The 21,463-nt window shown below is 37.6% G+C and overlaps 1 protein-coding gene across 3 annotated transcripts in view; it reads right to left on the bottom strand.

Annotated features, from left to right (window-relative positions):
- Positions 1-21,463, bottom strand: part of RPS6KB1 (ribosomal protein S6 kinase B1) — a 41,800-nt gene that overhangs the window by 5,804 nt on the left and 14,533 nt on the right. For all 3 annotated transcript variants that reach the window (XM_025915716.2, XM_025915715.2, XM_086686790.1), the window contains 9 exons: positions 13,682-13,829; positions 11,499-11,556; positions 9,953-10,053; positions 7,878-7,968; positions 7,601-7,691; positions 6,997-7,104; positions 6,640-6,702; positions 6,376-6,453; positions 178-285 (listed from right to left, as the gene is read on the bottom strand). In XM_025915716.2, the coding sequence (XP_025771501.1) occupies positions 178-285; positions 6,376-6,453; positions 6,640-6,702; positions 6,997-7,104; positions 7,601-7,691; positions 7,878-7,968; positions 9,953-10,053; positions 11,499-11,556; positions 13,682-13,829 (846 nt within the window). The remainder of the gene's footprint in view (positions 1-177; positions 286-6,375; positions 6,454-6,639; positions 6,703-6,996; positions 7,105-7,600; positions 7,692-7,877; positions 7,969-9,952; positions 10,054-11,498; positions 11,557-13,681; positions 13,830-21,463) is intronic.

Consider the following 21,463-nt stretch of genomic DNA (forward strand, 5'->3'; position numbering starts at 1 on the left):
ATTTAGCAAGTTAGAAAACTTAATAAAAAATAGCATCTCAGGTTACCTACATGAACTGCAAAGAAGAAAATTGGATTTTCTTATTGAAAAGGGCCCGTCCTAATACTTAAATTTCTTGTGGCAATATGGAATTCTTTCCTTAAATTTCTTGTGGCAATATGGAATTCTTTCACTTACCAGAAAGACCTGGTTGGCACTTTCACTGAGAGTTGAGTCATCTGGGCTGTCAACAGGTGTCTGACGTGTAAACTTTGAATCAAACTGACTCACATCCTCCTCAGATTGCTTTATGAAAAAACAAAATGATTAGAAAATGATGAATGATATATATAATATCAATCAAATGCATTACTTGCATTAGACAAGACTCTAGATAGAACTCTTTTCACAGGATTTGACTGTAATAAAATATCAGAATACTCTTAGTAGGCAAAGACTAAAGAATAAATACAGGTGGAAAGTATCAAAGGTCAAATTATATCTTCAAACTTTAGACATATATTAAAATAGATTATAGTACACCCTTACCATTCTTTATCATTCTTATAAAAAGTCTGTCAGATCACCTGGGTGGTGTCCAACTCTTTTTACTTTTTTTTTTAGCCTTTTTTTTTTTTTTAAGTTTACTTATTTTGAGAGGGGGAGAGTGGGGAGGATGGAGAAAGAGAGAGAATTCCAAGCAGGCTCTGCGCTGTCAGTGTGGAGCCCATCGCGTGGCTCAAGTGAGATCATGACCTGAGCCAAAATCAAGAGTTAGACGCTTAACCGACTGAGCCATCCAGGCACCCCCCCACACACACCCCAAGCATCTGACTCTCTATTTCCACCCAGGTCATGACCTCACAGTTGAGGGATCAAGCCTTGCTTTGGGCTCTGGGTTGGGCATGGAACATGCTTGGGATTTTCTTTCCCTCTCCCTCTGCTCCTCCCACATGTGCTCTCTCACATTCCCACCCCCTCCAAAAAAATCTGAATGTCCATCTTCCCCACTTACAAAGCTTCAGTGTGCCTAGTCCATTGGCTAAATTCCTTGTTAGATATAATTTGCTCAGTTGGCCACTGCAGGTTTATAATAAACCTGAGAAACTACTGAAGCAGAGATTTAACACAAAACACATTTGTAAATGCTCTAAAGTTTCTTTCTATAGCTTATTTCATCCTTTTAGACTGCTCAGGGAGAAATAACAACATTCTACTGTTTGAGTACATTTTCTTGTGAAAAATGTCACCCAAATCTTTTTTTTTTTTTATGAAATTTATTGTCAAATTGGTTTCCATACAACACCCAGTGCTCATCCCAACAGGTGCCCTCAATACCCATCACCCACCCACCCCGCCCTCCCACCCCCCATAAACCCTCAGTTTGTTCTCAGTTTTTAGGAGTCTCTTATGTTTTGGCTCCCTCCCTCTCTAACCATTTTTTTTTCTTCCCCTCTCCCATGGTCTTAAGTTTCTCAGGATACACATAAGAGTGAAAACATATGGAATCTGTCCTTCTCTGTATGACTTATTTCACTTAGCATAACACTCTCCAGTTCCATCCACGTTGCTACAAAAGGCCATATTTCATTCTTTCTCATTGCCACGTAGTATTCCATCATGTATATAAACCACAATTTCTTTATCCATTCGTCGGTTGATGGACATTTAGACTCTTTCCATAATTTAGCTATTGTTGAAAGTGCTGCTATAAACATTGGGGTACAAGTGCCCCTATGCATCAGTACTCCTGTATCCCTTGGGTAAATTCCTAGTAGTGCTACTGCTGGGTAATAGGGTAGGTCTATTTTTAATTTTTTGAGGAACCTCCACACTGTTTTCCAGAGCGGCTGCACCAGTTTGCATTCCCACCAACAGTACAAGAGGGCTCCCACTTCTCCACATCCTCACCAGCATCTATAGTCTCCTGTTTTGTTCATTTTAGCCACTCTGACTGGCGTGAGGTGATATCTGAGTGTGGTTTTGATTTGTATTTCCCTGATGAGGAGCGACGTTGAACATCTTTTCATGTGCCTGTTGGCCATCTGGATGTCTTCTTTAGAGAAGTGTTTATTCATGGTTTCTGCCCATTTCTTCACTGGATTATTTGTTTTTCGGGTGTGGAGTTTGGTGAGCTCTTTATAGATTTTGGATACTACCCCTTGGTCCGATATGTCATTTGCAAATATCTTTTCCCATTCTGTTGGTTGCCTTTTAGTTTTGATGATTGTTTCCTTTGCTGTGCAGAAGCTTTTTATCTTCATGAGGTCCCAATAGTTCATTTTTGCTTTTAATTCCCTTGCCTTTGGGGATGTGTCAAGTAAGAAATTGCTGCGGCTGAGGTCAGAGAGGTTTTTCCCTGCTTTCTCCTCTAGGGTTTTGATGGTTTCCTGTCTCACATTCAGGTTCTTTATCCATTTTGAGTTTGTTTTTTGTGAATGGTGTAAGAAAGTGGTCTAGTTTCATCCTTCTGCATGTTGCTGTCCATCCAGTTCTCCCAGCACCATTTGTTAGAGACTGTCTTTTTTCCATTGGATATTCTTTCCTGCTTTGTCAAAGATTAGTTGGCCATACTTTTGTGGGTCTAGTTCTGGGGTTTCTATTCTATTCCATTGGTCTATGTTCTATTTTTGTGTCAATACCATGCTGTCTTGATGATTACAGCTTTGTAGTAGAGGCTAAAGTCTGGGATTGTGATGCCTCCTGCTTTGGTCTTCTTCAAAATTACTTTGGCTATTCAGGGCCTTTTCTGGTTCCATACAAATTTTAGGATTGCTTGTTCTAGCTTCGAGAAGAATGCTGGTGCAATTTTGATTGGGATTGCACTGAATGTGTAGATAGCTTCGGGTACTATTGACAAAAATGTCACCTAAATCTAACTACATCTGTTTCCTTAATTCTTTCTCTCTGGTACAACAGACTTTGTGGTCATGTCAAAAGAGCTTAGGAACCAATATGAAGAAGCACCCGGTGTCCAAAGATGGTAAAAGGTGAGCATCACTAAAGATTAGTGCAATGGATTGAAACACAAATAAAAGGCATGAATTCATAATCATACTTAAAAAAAAATCATAGAATTCATTGGTCAATTGGGAAGATGTTACGGAACTAATTTATTATTTTGAAAACTGGGAAAGAAACATTTATCCTGCCTTTCCTGTAGGAAATGTAAGAGTTTCTCTTTATGGATAAATTCAGTAATGAAGAATGAATAATAGTATTAAAATAAAACAATTTTGCAAACCCCTAATGAAATCTTGAAACTAGGCTAGAGTTTCTCAATCTCCGCACTACTGACATCTTCGGCTTCATAATTCTTGTTGTAGAGGCCTGTCCTGTGTAATATAGGATGTCTGGAGCATCTCTGGCCTCTATCCACTGCATTCCAGTAGTATCCCCTCCCCAAATTGTGACAACTTGTCTCCAAACCTTGGCAAATTGAACTTAGCTGAGAATTACTGATGTAGGCAATGATCAATGACCACTAACATTACTAAAATAAATAAATAAATAAATAAATAAATAAATAAATAAATAAATAAATAAATAAATAAATAAATAAATACAAATGACCAAAACATACAACATCAAAAGTTTAATCAGAATCAGATTAAGCATCTAAATCTAACTACTAGGTTTCAGAAATACAGGGAACAGATGAATATGGTCAATGACACTATGGGGTTAAAAATCAACAAAATCAAAATGTAAGGAACGCTACAGGACAAATAACCCAGTTTCTTCAGTAAGTCCTCAGGAGAGGAATTGAGCGGGAGTGGGTATTATCTACAGATGGAAAGAGAACTAAGAGACACAATAACCATACTGTACATAGACCTTGATTGAATCATCACTGAAACCAATGGGGAGCAAAACAAAACAAAAGAAACTGGGGAACTTGTCAGCTTTTTAGTTGTAATGATAGTATAGCAGTTATATTTACGTTTAAATAAGATGACCTGACAAGCTGGACAACTGGTACATGAGGGTTAATTATCCTTACAATTGTATATGTGAAAATTTTAAAGCAAGTTAACCTGTGCTCCAGGACCAAATTATCATCATCATTATCCTCCTCCTCCTCCACCTTCATTTCAAGAAATATAAACTATGTTTTCTCACATTCTGAGGTGGGAGAAAGACAAGAACACACTAACCCACTTACTCATAAACATATTGTAATGATCTGAGTTATGTCCCCCTCAACATTCATATGTTGAAGTTCTAACCCCCAGGACCTCCGAATGGAACCTTGTTTGGAATGAGAGTCAGTGAAGATGAAATTAGTTAAGATGAGGCCATCCTGGAGCAGGGAAGATCCTAATTCAGTATGAGTGGTATCCTGATAAAAAGGGAAAATCTGGACACAGATCTGCATAAAAGGAAAATGCAAACATAAAAGCAGGGATCGGGTGATATGCCTATAAGCCAAGGATCGCCAAAGATTGTTATTAGCAAACCACCAAAAGCCAGGAGAGTGGCAGAATGGAAGAGAAGTTTCTCAGAGCCTTCAGAAGAAACCAAGCCTGGGGCGCCTGGGTGGCGCAGTCGGTTAAGCGTCCGACTTCAGCCAGGTCACGATCTCGCGGTCCGTGAGTTCGAGCCCCGCGTCGGGCTCTGGGCTGATGGCTCAGAGCCTGGAGCCTGTTTCCGATTCTGTGTCTCCCTCTCTCTCTGCCCCTCCCCTGTTCATGCTCTGTCTCTCTCTGTCCCAAAAATAAATAAACGTTGAAAAAAAAAAAAAAAAAAAAGAAGAAACCAAGCCTGTCAACATCTTAACCTTGGACATCTAGTCTCCAGAGCTGGAATACAATAAACTTCTGCTTTAAGCCACCTAGTCTGTGGTACTTTGTTACAGCAACCCTAGCACACTAATACACATATATGCTGTATTTTTAAGAAAAAATTTCCAGAAAATTCAATTCAAAATAAGGTTGAATCAGAGGGTAACCACACTTACCTTGATAACTATTTTGTTATGTATATAAATGTTAAATGATTATGCTATATACCTGAAACTTATATAATATTATACATCAACTAAACTTCAATTAGAAATAACAAATAAAATGGGGCGCCTGGCTGGCTCAGTTGGAAGAGCATGAGACTCTTGGATCTCAGGATTGTGAGGTCAACCCCCATGTGGGATGCACAGATTACTTAAATAAATAAAACTTTTGTGGTGCCTGGGTGGCTCAGTCAGTTAAGCATCTGACTCTTGATTTCAGCTTAGGTCATGATCTCACGGTTCGTGGGATCGAGCCCTGCAATGGACTCTGCACTGACAGCAGGGAGCCTGCTTGGACCTCTCTCTCTGCCCCTCCCCTCCTCACGTTCTTTCACTCTCTCAAAACAAATAAACATTTATAAGCAAGTAAATAAATAAAACATTAAATTTTTTTAAAATATTATTTTAAAATAAAATAGGGTAGATCTAAGCAAAAAAAAAAAAAAAAATGCAAAAAAGTTTCAACTACTAGGGGCACCTGGGTGGCTCAGTCTGTTGGGCAACCAACTTTGGCTCAGGTCATGATCTCGTGGTTTGTGGGTGCGAGCCCCGCGCTGGGCTCTGCACTGACAGCTCAGAGCCTGGAGCCTGCCTCGAATTCTAGGTCTCCCTCTCTCTCTGCCCCTCCCCCACTCATGCTCTGTCTCCCTTTCCTTCAAAAATAAATAAACATTAAAAAAAAAAAATTAAAAAATGTTCCAACTACTTGAAATATTTAATTGTCTTTAGCAACCAACCTAAAAATAGTTAACATAGGGGTGTCTGGGTGGCTCAGGTGGTTTAACGTACAACTTTGCCACTGGTCATGACCTCAGAGTTTGTGGGTTTGAGCCCCACATCAGGCTTTGCATTGACAGCGCAGAGCCTGCTTGCGACTCTCTGTCTTCCGCTTTCTCTGCCCCTCCCCCGTTTATACTTTCTCTTTCTCTCTCAAAAATAAACATTAAAAAAAAGTTAATCATCCTATACTCATCAATTGCTACTGGTAGTAAGTCCTTGAAAAGACTGCATAGAATAAAGATTCTGAAGAGAAGTCAAAGTTTTCCGAATTGTTAATATAAACAAAATGTTTCTGAATGCTCTGAGATTTTCTTATTCTAAAAAAGCACGAGGTCTTGGGGCGCCTGGGTGGCGCAGTCGGTTAAGCGTCCGACTTCAGCCAGGTCACGATCTTGCGGTCCGTGAGTTCGAGCCCCGCGTCGGGCTCTGGGCTGATGGCTCGGAGCCTGGAGCCTGTTTCCGATTCTGTGTCTCCCTCTCTCTCTGCCCCTCCCCCGTTCATGCTCTGTCTCTCTCTGTCCCAAAAATAAATAAACGTTGAAAAAAAAAAAAAATTAAAAAAAAAAAGCACGAGGTCTTTCAAATAATATGCTTTCGTGTATACATACCAACAGAGGTTTAAAAGGGGGTTCCACCTTCCTAGCCAGCAGTTCTTCCCAATTAATATGCCTGAAGAATGGATGAGCCTAGAAAAAAGGACCAGAAAGAAAAATCAAGGGAAACAGACTTCACTGGATTGACAAAGTAACTGCCTATTTGAAGTTACACCAATCACAAAATAAGCTGCACTTTAAACAACTACATACAAGCTTCACAAATACATAAAATTAGCACTATCTTCCACTCAAACCACCAAACAGATCAATCCCTACTTGAACTTCTCCAGCATCCCCAGGACCAGCTCCAAGACGAGAAGCAGCATTTCTTTTCAGCAGCTTTAGGGAGGGGGAAAAAAATTGATGAACCTTAGTCAAACTGATTAGTTTTCATTTATAAAATTTGCTTGTCTATACTGCTAATCTATTTTGAGAAAATATGATTTATTAATTACTACTAAATACTGTTTAGGAATAAAAAGTAAAGAAAATCTTTAAACAAATTTGTACTTTACCTGCAAAAACTGTAGGCTTTCTTTTTTTAATATATGTGTATGATTCTTTATTCAAAACATATATTCAATTATATCCATTTAAATCCCAGTAGTTGTGGCTTATTGTTTGGTGTCCTACCTTTTTAAGCAGATCTCTGGCTTCTTGTGTGAGGTAGGGAGGCAAATTGAGTTTACATTTGAGGATTTTGTCAATTGTTTTCTTTCTATTCTCCCCAGTGAACGGGGGCTAGGAGCAGAAGAGAGTGAGAAAAATCAGCATATAAAAAAAATAAAATCATCAATTTCCTGAATTAGTCAGTTATGCATAGACATCAGAAATATATGCTGTGATATGGGCTGACTGCTAAAGATCTGTAGTTTTTAAGCAATGGGACAGAAGAAACAGCAACATCCTAGAAGAAACTGGGTTTCCACTATTAACTTTGTGTGGTAACATACGAGCCATGTGCTTATATTCTTTACTTTCTCTATTTACAAAATAAGGGCAGTACCTATTTTATACCTGTTTCACAGGCCTGCCGTGGCAGATCATTTTTAAAAAAAATGTTTTTAAAAGTATAGGGGAAGTACTACTAATAAAGCATTATTAGCATGATTTTTTTTAATTTTTTTTTACTCCATCAGTAACACTTTTAGAAAGCACAGAAAAGGTCTCTTCCTATAATGATTTATAACTACCCAGCACAGACCAGAATACATGCAGCTTTTAACTGTGCACCTACTGCTCCAGTCAGCATGTCATACATTAATGCTCCCAAACTCCACCAATCCACAGCACGATTGTGGCCACTTCTCATCAAGATTTCAGGGGCCCTACAATGAGAAAAATAATACTCCTAAAAAATTCACCCATTTGCATGTCATCTGAATTAGAATTTTAAAAACAATATACAGAGCCAATTGTTGCTATCGAAAATATAGCACACTATCATTACGTAGCCAGGTAAAAGTCAGCTATTACCCCCAAACCAGTTATATTTCTTTCAACATGCAGCTCACATGTATTCTATTGTTCCACAAAATGTGTGTGTGACTGTTCCATCATGAATAGATTCCTTGCATAGTCCAAAGTCTGTTAGTTTCACATGACCTACAATGAAAGATCATAGCATGGTTATTCTGAGAATTCTAAGTATGTACAGTGTTTGAATGTATCATACAAGACAATAATCTACAATAATGTAGATTATTAATTATTAACTTTTTCTGCCTTAAATATTTTTTTGAAGATACAAAGAACTAGCAAGGTGCCATCCATAAAATGAGATGCTAACTCCCTACAAGGCTAGTGTAGTCATCTTTTGCCAAAGGCTCCAGCTTTACCTATACCTAGAATTCTCTACCATCCTGAGAAAGTAAACGCTGGAAAAATTCTCCAAAATCTGGCTTAAGTATACAACCCCTAATAAAGATATGCTGTACCTTTTTAACAGAGGTGTTAACCTGTACTTCAAATATGTAACTTTTACCACAGTGAACTGTGACTTGAGAGTTTTTAAAATGGTCTCAGAAAGTCACTGTAACAAGTTAGCTTATTCTGCCAATCCTGCCAGTTCAGAAAAAGAAATGAAATTGCTACATGGCATGGGACCGTCATCTCTTGCTCAGAAAGTAAAAAAACTGACTACCTTACACAAAGAACATTTCAGTTCAAGTTTAGCTTTACTGAACTGTTATTAGATATCCCATGGTTCAACAATCCCAGGGACCCTACTATTCCAGGGTTGTTTCAGAAAAAATAAAAGGCAATGGCCTACTGATTCAAATGTAAATGTGTACTTCACTCTGACACAGAAGAAATATGACCTTTACTTTCACAGAACTACCTGACACTGACACACTCAAGTTTATGGATCAAAGAAGTTAACTAGTCACTTCCCTATTCTATCCTTTGCCTTAGAATTCAGAATCAGAATCCCAAGTTTGGGGGGATGAGAGCAGAACTGGGAGGGAGGGAGGGAGATACATAGATTCCCATGATATACTTGGTTAAGTACAGCATTTCTCCAAAAAAAAAAAAAAAAAAAAAGGAAAGAAAGAAGAAAAACACAGTTTGAAATGGATTTATACTAGTGTCAGTTGTCCACACACCATTTCCTGTCCAAGAATTTAAAACTCTTAACTACCTCGTGTATCGTTTTGTAAACCTTGAAAGATCAGCTGTTGCTACCAGCACCCCAACAGCCTGGTTGGTTGATTGAACTGCAAAGTCTACATAGCCTATATTACTCTTGCATAAATCGAACGGTCTGTAGCAGCATGCAGTTGTAATCAAGACTCAGTCTACTCTACCTATAGCTGTACAGAATATTAGCCTTTCTAAATTTTTTTTTTAATGTTTTTATTTATTTTTGCGACAGAGAGAGACAGAGCATGAGCAGGGGAAGGGCAGAGAGAGAGGGAGACACAGAATCAGAAGCAGGCTCCAGGCTCTGAGCTGTCAGCACAGAGCCCGATGCGGGGCTTGAACCCACAGACTGTGAGATCATGACCTGAGCTGAAGTCAGACGCTTAACCGACTGAGCCACCCAGGCGCCCCAAGCCTTTCTGATTTTTATGTTTGTTGTTACAAAGAGCAAGAATAAACCGATGCCTACAATAAACATTTTCTTTCCAAGGCTGTATCAAATATTTTTGTTCCATTCTAATCCTTTTTTTCATAGCATCAAGAAAATTTATCATAAAAAGTACTGATTCTAATATTTATGTATTTTTATCCTTAAGGAAAACACAATTTATAGAGTTAAGATTTACTTTCCAATTTAAGGAACAAACCAAAATTAGAGTTGGACTGGCTTTTGATATATAAAGATTTCAAAAGAATTATAAGCTATACAGACCAAGGATTAAACTGAAAGGGTTGAGTGGCCAATTATCCTTAACTCCCTCTAATCTCATCAATTACAAATACCTAAATACCTAAATTTCAGCAAGTATTATGATGCCGTAAATTCTGAGGGAGGAATGTATAATAATAGATACGTGACTATGGGGCTTTGAAAAATGACCATGACCTGTGAGGGAGGATTTTAAGATGATTATTTACTATAGAATTGTTTACGGTATATCTCCACCTTGGTGATTTAGCATGATATTCTCCGGCTTCAGGTCTCTGTAGATGATCCCCTTTTGATGTAAATGCCCCAAAGCCATGGAGATTTCTGCCAAGTAAAAGCTGGAAACAAAAGTGATTTAATAAAATTAAAAAGAGTAATATACTCAAAGCAGTTTATGTACGGAGCAAAATTCCTTGAAAGAAATAGACATGCACCAAAGACCAAATTAGTGGGGATGGGGGTGGGGATGGGGGAAAGAGATGGCATAGGATGCTGCCAAAAGGCATGATGACATTTATGTTTCACTTATTTAGTGAAACTATGTTTAATTTCATCATTAGAACATACTGCTAAAATTGCAAAGAAGTCCAGAATATGCCAAACTGTCACTGGTTTTTGTTCTGTTTGTGTGGCAATTAGGCCAACAGTCATTCAGATCAAAGCAATTTTCTCCCACCCACCCCCAATTTTAAAATCCCACAGGACATAGGAACTTTGTTATTCTTAGAGATTAAGTCTTAGTTTCAAAAGATACCTTATAAATAACCTGACCCTTAGAAGCCCGCTCATCCCTTAACACAGCTGCTATTTATATACAGTTCATGCCCACAGTATCTGCCCTCCCTCTTGCCAGCCAGCCCACAACTATAAACTGTGTGACACTCAAATTTATCTACCTCAAAAGAATAAAGGGCTGAGTCAACCCTGTCTGGATTCGAAAAGCACAAGGCACTGCAATACTGGCTGCATAACAATGTTGCAATCCTGCAGATTACTCCAGGATGGAGAGGGTGTGTCCTAGAGGACTGAGGCAGTTTCACAGCCAGCAGGACCACAAACACAGCCTCCAACATGGCTCAGAGAGCCTCCTCCAAAAAAGGGCACTTCATCCCTAAGGCTCTTAAATGCAGCTTCTGTGTTAGAAAAGGCCTGAAATTAAACAATGGAATGCAGTTTGGTAATTAAGGTAGAAAAAACATTTAAGTGTTTTCTATTCAATTAATGTGTAGGATAAACTGATTTATTGTTACCCAATACTGTCCTCTCACAAAAGGATGTGTATATTTTTAATTTGAAGCAGATGCCATCTTAAGAAATATAAGGGTAGATCCCATCCTGGCCATAGAATCAATCCACAGATGATGTGTGCCGGTTTATCACCTCCCTAAGACTGCACCTTGGGAACTGGAAAGTCTAAAAAAAAAGAGGAGATGATTTCTGATACTTTCCATTGTTCCACACATAAAGTTTCACCGGAAAACCACACTCACCCACAGCCAAGGCAGGCAGCTTACCAATTCAAGGAAAGAAAGCCCCAGTGAGAATGGTTCTGTTAAGGACTGGCGTGAAGAGCGTTCCACCCAAGGCCTGGGGGCAAAGGAATGACGTGACCTCCAAAAGCTGCCCAGTCCCATAGATACTTCTCCCCCTTGAAGTTCTGAGTGACTGACTGGCTCCAGAACAATTTATTGAATCATTTGGCTGCCCACAGTGAGAACAGGGCTTTACTTTTAATTATGTGAATCATTACCTGAGTCCATGCAACCACAAAAATTTCACTTACCAGGCTGTGTCTTCCATAAATATTCCTTCTCTTTCTAACTGCATAAATAATTCTCCTCCTGTAAGGAAAAGGAAAAGACATTAGAAATAGAACAATCTTCATTTCCAACCCATTTCTAATGAGGGCTGTGCTTTCCTTTTAACCACAATTAAAAGGCATCAGCTCCTTAAAAATAAAAAACAGATCCTAAAAACTATAGGTTTAAAACTAAGTCCTCAGGATTCTATTTTTAGCAGTGTTCTTATTCTTATGTGAAATATATAAGTTTTGGAATTCTAGGTTTTACATCTATAAACTTCAAAATAGTTATAGATTCCAGACCTGAGGTTAAAAGAAATCTTGGTTAAAGCTTCTCTAACAGTTTAACCTAAGCAGAAAAATGTCAGTATATAATTGAGCCACCCTTACAAATTAAAATTAGTAAATGCCCTTATTCCATATTTTCAGAATTCTTAATCTAGAGGAATCTGGCAGCAGCTTTCTTAAAAGCATGGCACTATTCTGAATATTAAAATAAATAATGATAATAAAGAATTATATCCCACTGAATAACCTTAGAATCCATGAGTCCACAATGATGTAAATCAAAGAAGAGATCAATAAATTTTTAAAATGGGAGAGAAGGGAAAGTTCTTCATTACAGTAAAATGCCAAATAATAAATGAATGAGGTATGATGGAATAAGAAAAATCAGTTGGCAATCATCATAGTTAAGTGTTTCAAGCAAGAATCAATGAATGCTAAAACTGTATGTGAAAGTTTGATGAGAGACGAGATATTTAAATAATCCCGAAGTATCTCAAGATACTTATTCATTACAAAGGGAAAATTTCACCAGGGAAAAAACTGGTAGACGCCACCTCATACATGTGATCAAAGTTAACATCAACAGTAATGGGACAAAGATATAAATATCATGTACCTCCTGATCTGACAGAGAAGGACACAGTGTCACTTCGATGGTCCTCCCAAAAATGCATGACCTGAACCTAATCTTGAGGAAACATCAGATAAGCCCAAATTGATGTGCTCTACAAAATAACTGCCCTATACGCTTCAAAAATGCTAAAGTCAAGAAAGACAAAGAAAGAATGAAGAACTGTTACAGATTAAAGGAAACTGAGAGATATTACTGTATCAACGTTAATTTCCTATTTTTGATCCTTTTAGTAGAGTTAAGTAAGATACTGCATTGATTTCAGAAAATATACACTGAAGTATTTAGGGGCAATGGGAAATCATGTCTGCAACACTCTCTTGAGCAGTCCAGAAAAAATATATATATACAAATACATGTGTGTGTATATATGTACACACACACACACACACATATATATATATATATACACGCACATAAATATGTATATATACACATAAAGAGAGAGAAAAAGAAGGATGAAACAAAACCGGTAAAATGTGTGGGATATCTAGGTGAAGGATGTGTGAGAAGTCTTTGTACTATTTCTGCAACTTTTCTGCGTAAATCTGAAATTATGTCAAAATAAAGTTACCAAAAAATGAAAAAAATGGCAACAGTCACATAAAAGTTAGCGAAATTCTGCAGCTTTCTGTTCCATGTTACAGACCATTGTGAAATCTGTTATTCAGAAAACTCACATGTGCTTGCTGGAAATAGATACTTGTGATCTAGAAATGATAAGGAAGCAACAAGTTTCTAGGAGGTGGTAAATCCTAGAAAGTGTGGATGTTTTCCAATGTAAACTTCATAGTCTATCAAAAAAGCTATATTAAACCAAAAAATTGTTCTCTTTAGAGATCCAATTCCAAAAATATTCAATAGCTTAAACAATACTCTCAGTAAGTTTTCCACTTCAATTTAGAAAAAATGCTTTGATGATTCATGTAAATTATAGTATCTTACCCAAGTGCAGTCAATGTGATGGCTATCAATTAGGGGTTTGTTATTTATGTAATTGATTACAAAGGGATAAGGATTAAGATAAAATTTTACAGATGGGGAAAAAAACTTTAACCTTTAAAGTTTCCTTCACATTTTTCTGCAAAAAGAAACATTTGGTCATATCTGAATTCCTTATGTCAATGTATTTGTCAATTTTAAGAATATTTAATCACATTGGGGAAAGCATTTTTCCATTGGAAAATAATTTTGACCCAGTTTCTGGAGCAAATGCAAATAATTACACCAAACTGAGTGTACTGACCGCTGAGATACTCAAGGATGAGGTAGAGTTTTCCACCGGTCTGAAAGGCATAAATTAAATCCACAATGAAGGGATGCTTTACTTCCTCCAGAATATTCCGTTCTGCTTTTGTATGAGCTGTATCTTTAGCATTTCTTACTATCATTGCCTAAAGGAAAAGAGATGATCTATAAGAACATAACAGTAGACATTTTTATAGTATCTGGAAAATCTATTTTGTGCTTTTCTTGCCAATATTAAAACTATTAATCATAGTTCCCACTAAAGACGGAGCTAGGAATAATGGAAGCCATTCACTTCTTATATGCACTGTCTAGACTCTCTGCAGTGAACATGTAAATGAAAACCTAGATACCTTTTTAAAAAATGTAAACAGATCAAGTTTATTCATATATTCACTAACTATTGAATGTCTACTATGCTCGAGGCTCTGCAATAAGAAAGAAGAACTAACAGAAGTCTCCAGCCTATAGGAGTCCAAAGTCCCAGGGAAGAGAGGTAAGTCAATGCAGGTAAGCACAAGGTGCTACGGGAGAATGGAGAACTGCATCTGACCCGGCAAGAAGTGTTCCTGGAAGGGGCAATACCTAAGGTGTACAGTGAAAAATAATTAAAATGAAATGTAGAGGGTAAAAAAAGGCATTTCCAGTGCAAAAGAGGCTTGACAGGACATGTCTAAGGAATCTATAAGTAGCTCAGTATGGTAAGAAGGGCTAGAAATTAGGCTGGATATCTGGGTGGAGACCAGGAAATATAAGGCCTAGGCATCTAGACAAAAGCATTTGAATCTTAGAAGCACAGGAGAAATATTAAGGTTAGACAAATGAAAAACCCTTGGCTTTAAGACAGACAGTTTTAATAGCAGTTTGGAATTTTAGGGAAGAAATGAGAGCAATTAGGAGGCTAGTACAGTAAATTAAGCAAAGTAAGACCTTAGGTAGAGTCCTATTGTAACTAAGGAAATTAAGTTGAGAAAAAAATAAAAAGATAAAGATGCATCATCAGCACTTGCTGACTAACTAGGTATGAGAAGAAATGATGATACCATGGTTTCTGCATAAGTAACAGGATAGATGATGGTTATCATTCAATAACAGGGAATGGAAGTCAAGAAAAAAGTATTGGGGAAAATGATGCACTGTTTTAGACATGTTAAGTCTGTTTAGATTATAGGACTAAGTTCTGGTACATGTAACATGAAAAAGTATATACACAGGTTATCAGCTGCAAAGTAGAAGGTTGGAAATAACCGAAATGCCCATGCATAGAATATTGACTACCTAATGTGTAAAAGAATGGGGAATAGCTCTATGAAAGGAAGGTGCAAAAGAGCATAGCATAGCATAACACAGCATAGCAGTATCACAGTAGTATGTTACCTTTTGTGTAAGAAACAGGATAGAAGAATATGTATCTGTATGTCCTTGTATCTTTAATAATGAACACAACTAAGATAAGCCAAAAGCTAATGACAAGTAGAAAGGTAAGAAGGGAAATCAGACTTCTCAGTATACCTTTCAAGTAAAACCTCAAAGGTTTTAGCATTAATTTTTTCTGTACCTAAATCATATATTACTGTGACTATAAAATGGAGGTTTTTGAATTCTGAACCATGTTAACGTTTTATACATTCCAAAAGTAAAATTAAATCGACAAGGATGGGGGAGGGAAATAAAATTGAATAAAACAGAAATACAAAAATGTAACTGAAAATTATAGTGACAATTTTACCACAGGAGAAAAATGATATTTAAATAACTTTACACTGCAGTCTTAATGATGTATATGTAAGCATAACAAAAACTGCAAAGTTTAAACCACACTTAGTAGGTTTGTAGCTGCTGGTAGTATTGGTATTATATTTCTCAAACTATTATGCGTGTATTGTACAACCGAGCAAATAAGTAACCTTACTGATGTTGCTACCAAGCTTTTCACTGTGGAAAAACAGAGATACAAATACGGATTGAGAGAAGAAAAGCCCTATGGAACTGGACTGGAATTAGGGATATCAATTTGAAGCCATGATTTAAAAACAAAAACTTCCTTGCTCTATCCACTGAAAGAGTGGATACCTTAGTAGTAAGGAGCATAGCTGGCACCTAGATCTTGGTTTCTCCACCAAAAGAAACCAGGGTTCCTTAGAGAAAAAGATCATTCTAAACCAGGGTCAGGGAAAGTGCAACGTAAATCTGGAGCACTCTATTATACCAGGAAGTACTAAAAAACTGACAAGGATATGTCAAAAGGACATAGAACCCATCTTAACAGAGAGCTCTCTAGCAAAATTTGAGACAATTTGAGAACCAAAATGAATAATGAAATAGAAAAACACTGAAAATAAAAAGTCCATATTGACTCTTAAAAATTAAACTTAGGGGCGCCTGGGTGGCTCAGTCGGTTAAGCGGCCGACTTCGGCTCAGGTCATGATCTCACGGTCCGTGGGTTCGAGCCCCGCGTCGGGCTCTGTGCTGACAGCTCGGAGCCTGGAGCCTGTTTCAGATTCTGTGTCTCCCTCTCTCTGACCCTCCCCCATTCATGCTCTGTCTCTCTCTGTCTCAAAAATAAGTAAACGTTAAAAAAAAAAAAAAAAAAATTTAAATTTAAAAAAGTATATAAGGGGCGCTAAGGAATCTACTCCTGAAATCACTGTTGCACTATATGCTAATTTGGATGTAAATTTAAAAAAATAAAAAATAAAATTAAAAAAATTTTTTAAGTATGAAAAACTCTTTATAGAAGAATGACAATATAGAAACAAAATAATAAAAATAGAAAAGTCTCCATTTTGTAATCACCCTAGTAATATTTGATTTGGGTAAGAAACAAAGGATGATAAAAACCACTAGATAAAAGATTATTAGGATGGGGTGCCTGGCTGGCTTGGCTGGTGGAGCGTGCAGCTCTTGGTCATGAGTTCGAGTCCCATGTTGGGCACAGAGATTACTTTAAAAAAAAAATTATTAGAATAGACTATTCATATCGCTAAATATTAAAAACAGTATTAGAATAAACTATTCATATCCCTAAATACTATACCATAGATGCTTATTAATTTAGGGGTGCCTGGGTGGCTCAATCAATTAAGTGTCCAACTTCAGCTCAGGTCACGATCTCATGGTTTGTGGGTTTGAGCCTCACGTCGGGCTCTGTGCTGACAGCCCAGAGCCTAGAGCCTGCTTCGGATTCTGTGTGTGTCTCTCTCTCCGCCCTTCCCCTACTTGAGCTCTGTCTCTCTCTCTCTCTCTCTCTCTCTCTCTCTCAAAAATAAAAAAACATTTAAAAAAAAATTTTTTTTAGTAAATAATTCCAAAGGGAAGAGGGTACCTGTACTATGGCAAGCCTGTCAGACACTACCTTAACCAAGTGATCAAATTCATTTTCACCAAATAACAGAATAGAACATAATGTACTTCCTGAGCCCATGCACTGAGGACATAATACTCCTACAAAAAATATTTAACCTAAGTTTAAGATGTACATGTTTTTATAAGTAAACAAGGAAATATATCCAAATTAAGGGATACTGTGTAAAACAACTGACCTGAGCTCTTACATATGAAAACGCCCTTACTCTTAAGAGATACAGGGGCACCTGCGTGGCTTAGTCAGTAAAACATCTGACTCTTAATTTTGGCTCAGTTCCTATGGTTCATGAGATAGAGTCCCACATCAGGCTGACAGCACGAAGCCTGCTTGGGATTCCCTCCCTCTCTCTCTCTCTCTCTCTCTCTCTCTGCCCCTCCCCTCACACTCCCTCTCTCTCAAAATAAACTTAAAAACCAAAGAGAGAGAGAGAGATTAAAGAAAATAAAGGTGAAACACCATGATGGCTAGAATTAACTTTCAAATTGTACAGCAAAAAAATAAAAATTCTGAATATACATAAATACACATAAACATGGAAGGGATGAAGAAAGTGGGGGTAGACAAAATATGGCAAACTTAATTGGTGTTCACTGTACTATTCTAGCAACTCTTTGGAAAGTTTGAAAAATTTTAAAGATACATTATTTCTTAACTGCTCAGGAGGTTTGAGGGTTTTTTTTTTAAGTTTATTTATTTTGATAGCAAGAGAGATGGGGGGATGGGGAGGGGAGGAGCAGTGAGGCAGAGAGAGAGAATCCTGCCAACAGGCTCTGCACTGACAGAGGCTTGAACTCATGAACCATGAGATCATGACCTGAGCCAAAACCAAGAGTCGGATGCTTAACCGACTGAGCCACCCAGGCCTCCCAGTTTGAAAATTTTAAATAAGAAATTCTGAGAAAGTCTGAGAAGCAAAAGACTAAGAGATAAGATGAAAAATTAGTAAAGTAGAATCACAGAAGTCAAGGAAAGAGAGTTTCAAAATGCTGTGGTCAATAGCTTCAACACAACAGAGAGCTAAATTAAAGATGAATTAAATAAAGAAAGACCACTAGATTCAGCCATTAGGAGATTAGTGGTGACTTAGGGAACAAGACTTTCATTCAAATAGTAGAGTCATTAAGTCAAAGTATAGTAAGTAAAAACAAACAAACAAACAAACAAAAAACAATAAAACATGACTTCTCAAGAAATTCAGGTATGAAAGGCGAAGAGGGTGGAAGCTATAGGGAGACTTTGTATGATCGAAGGATTTGTTTTACTAAACATGGCAAAGACATAAATATATTTAAACAAAGAAAGAAGATAGGATAGAGGATGGAAAGAGAGAAAGAAGTGACAAAGACCCCATACAGGCAAAAAGGGATGAGATCCAAAACATAAAGAATGGGCTTAACTTTGGAAAGAAGGAAGAATACATTTCCCACTAACACTGGAAAGAAGGAAGTAAAGACAGGTGAAAATGCAGATTAATATGGTATTAGGGGTAGAGATCAGAACAGGAAGTAAAAGGAAATCACATGTGACAGCCTCAAATAAAAAGAGAGGCAGTCTATTAAAAGAGGAAAGAGGGACTGATAGCAAAGTTGCAGAGAATGGAAGGAGTTGTCTAAGGACATGTAAAAAATAGTTGGTGAGTACTGGGGGTCCAAATAGGTTGGGGACTATGAATTTGTTTCAGCAGCAACCTACAAGTTTGTGTGATTTTTGCCAGCAATGTTCCAGCAGCTGACATACAGGAATAAAAGAGCATTAACAATGAAATTGATTAAGATTAGGACTTTCCTAAACATAAGGTCAATGGGGCTAGCAAGTGACTGAAATGGCAGATTATGCTGATTAGGCTGGATTCAAAACAAAGTGAAATAAGAAGGGGCTTAAGAACTTCAGGAAAAAAACAAAAACGTCAAAGGACTAAAAGGTTTAGGGTCAAAGACCATGCATTGTGGGAATAAAGAAGAAAGTTATTGTTCTATTATAACCCAATACTTCAGAGATGAAGAATACAGTCATGGAGACTGGTAAAGTGGAATGGAGGTGAAACCTGATGGAGTTAAGATCAAGGAATTAGAAGGCCAAGCTATGGATTACTTACTTAATACAAGGAGAATGAAGACATCCAGGATGACAAGGCTTAGGAGTGAAGAAAAAAATGATAAAAGGTGAGAGAGGCTCCAACCCCAAAGTAGAAAGGATTTTGACCACAGTATAGAAGAGAAATGGTAACAATAAGCTTATCAGTTTTTCCCTTGAATTATATAGTAAGCAGAGTGATAGGCAGAGACTACATCTGCCTCAAACACTAAATCCTAGTTTCTAGCATAATGCCTGGCACACTGCTGGTTTTCAATTGATTCAATAAAAGAAAGAATGGAAGAAATATGACCAATCTGTGAACCACAAGCCTTTAACCAAAGGGTCTAAAATTTACAGTGTGGCCTGAACTAATGCCATAGGCAATAGTATTTTGCTTCCAGGATACATTTTTGTTGCAACTGGTAAGAAAGGGAAATCGTCTTTTCCTCAACATTCCACCATAAGAAAATACCCAAATGGTACCATTCCTGTAAAAAAATCCCAAGATAATTGATAAATTCAGACTGTCCAAATGCACCCCTCATTTAAGATAAAAGACACCTGGTTCTACTTTGATTTCCTCTTCAAGGAGGGAAAAAGAGATGTTCTTACCACATACTGAGTTCAAGAGCATTAGTATGCTTCCAGGATAATAAAGTCAGAATAAAGAAACTCAAAGGCAGCATACAGTGATCTTAGCTAGTCAGGAATCAAAATTATGGACTTAATCCTAGCAACCTCTTTCATTATTTACCCTGTGAGCTTATTTTCAGGGGCAACAAGGGGGAAAAAATGAGACAGTATCTGATTCTATAGCCAGGCTTAGGGAAAGAAAAACCCTGAGAGTAGGAGGGAATGCTAAGCAAAAGGAGAGGCAAACAAGTTAGGTTTTAGAAGCCTGGGCCCAAAAAGGAGGTCCGACATTTAGCAATAATTAAATCTATGGATTTCCCAATACATTGCACCCATCCACCATCAGTAGAAAAAGACAACATCCTCTTCTTTTCATTAAAGATACCCATGCCAGAAACATACTTCACTCAAGATAGAATTAGGACTAATTATGGTCAGCCCTGATTATAAAATATATCAAAAGGAATAAATTAACCTAAGAATCTTGACTAGTACTCCTTTCAACATTCCGAGAACAAGCATTACTACACCATCTCCAATTCTATATCTAACAGGCTTTACAGATCAATAATTAATCTAAAATGTTTCCAATGGGAAAGCCAGACAGTACATTAATTCTGACTTATTGATACAGAAACTGATGTTCAGAATATCTAAATTGCTGGAGCGCCTGGTTGCCTCTGTCAGTTAAGCATCCAACTCTTGATTTCAGTTCAGGTCACAATCTCACAGTTTGTGGGATCGAGCCCCAATGACAGCACAGAGCCTGTTTGGGATTCTCTTTCTCCCCAGAGAGAGAGGGATTCTCTCCTCTCTGTCCCTGCCCCGCTCATACACGTATGCACGTGCCTTCTCTCAAAATAAATAAAACATTAAAAAAAAAAAAGAGTATCTAAATTGGTTCTTTAAGACAATCAGTGGGGAAGGGGGGTGGAGCACCTGGGTGGCCTAGTCGGTTAAGGGTCAGACGTCAGCTCAGGTCATGATCTCACTCACTGCTGGTGAGTTTGAGCCCCGAGTTGGGCTCTGTGCTGACAGCTCAGAGCCTGGAGCCTGCTTCAGATTCTGTCTCCGTCTCTCTCTGTCCCTCCCCCGATCTCTCTCTCTCTCTCTCTCTCAAATATAAACATTTAAAAAAAAAAAAGAAAGAAAAAAAAAAAAAAAGACAATCACCAGAAGCACCTGGCTGGCTCAGTTGGAAGAGTATGGGACTCTTGATCTTGGGGTCATGAATGCAAGCCCCATGTTATATAGAGATTATTTAAATAAACAAACAAACTTAAAAAAAAAAAAGACAATCACCAATAAAGTTGTGGTCATAACATTTGTTCCTCACCTTGTAAAGTCAAGTCATGCATACCGCTTAAGTAAAAATCAGGAAGAAGATAAAGGTCAAAGTATTACAAACGCTGTAATTTTTGTTAAAAGTCATTTTGACTGTCTTTTAATAGTTTTCTACTAAGACTTGTTTTAAGACAGTGCGATCTTTTCAGAAATCAGTCCCAAACAAAAAGAACAAGAAACCAAACACACATAATCCTTTTTCAATAAAACTAGGAAATGCACCTAACTCCACACCTCAAAAGGTGAAAACAGAGCAGGATAAAGCAATAATGACTTAGTAGAGTAGGGTATTATCAAGCCTAAATGCCTGCACAAAGAAATAACTCAAAAGAAGTTGATTCCATCCATATAACCCTAAC

Source organism: Puma concolor, chromosome E1, assembly GCF_028749965.1.
Source record: "Puma concolor isolate L17-30 chromosome E1, mPumCon1.1.hap2, whole genome shotgun sequence".
NCBI lineage: Eukaryota > Metazoa > Chordata > Mammalia > Carnivora > Felidae > Puma > Puma concolor.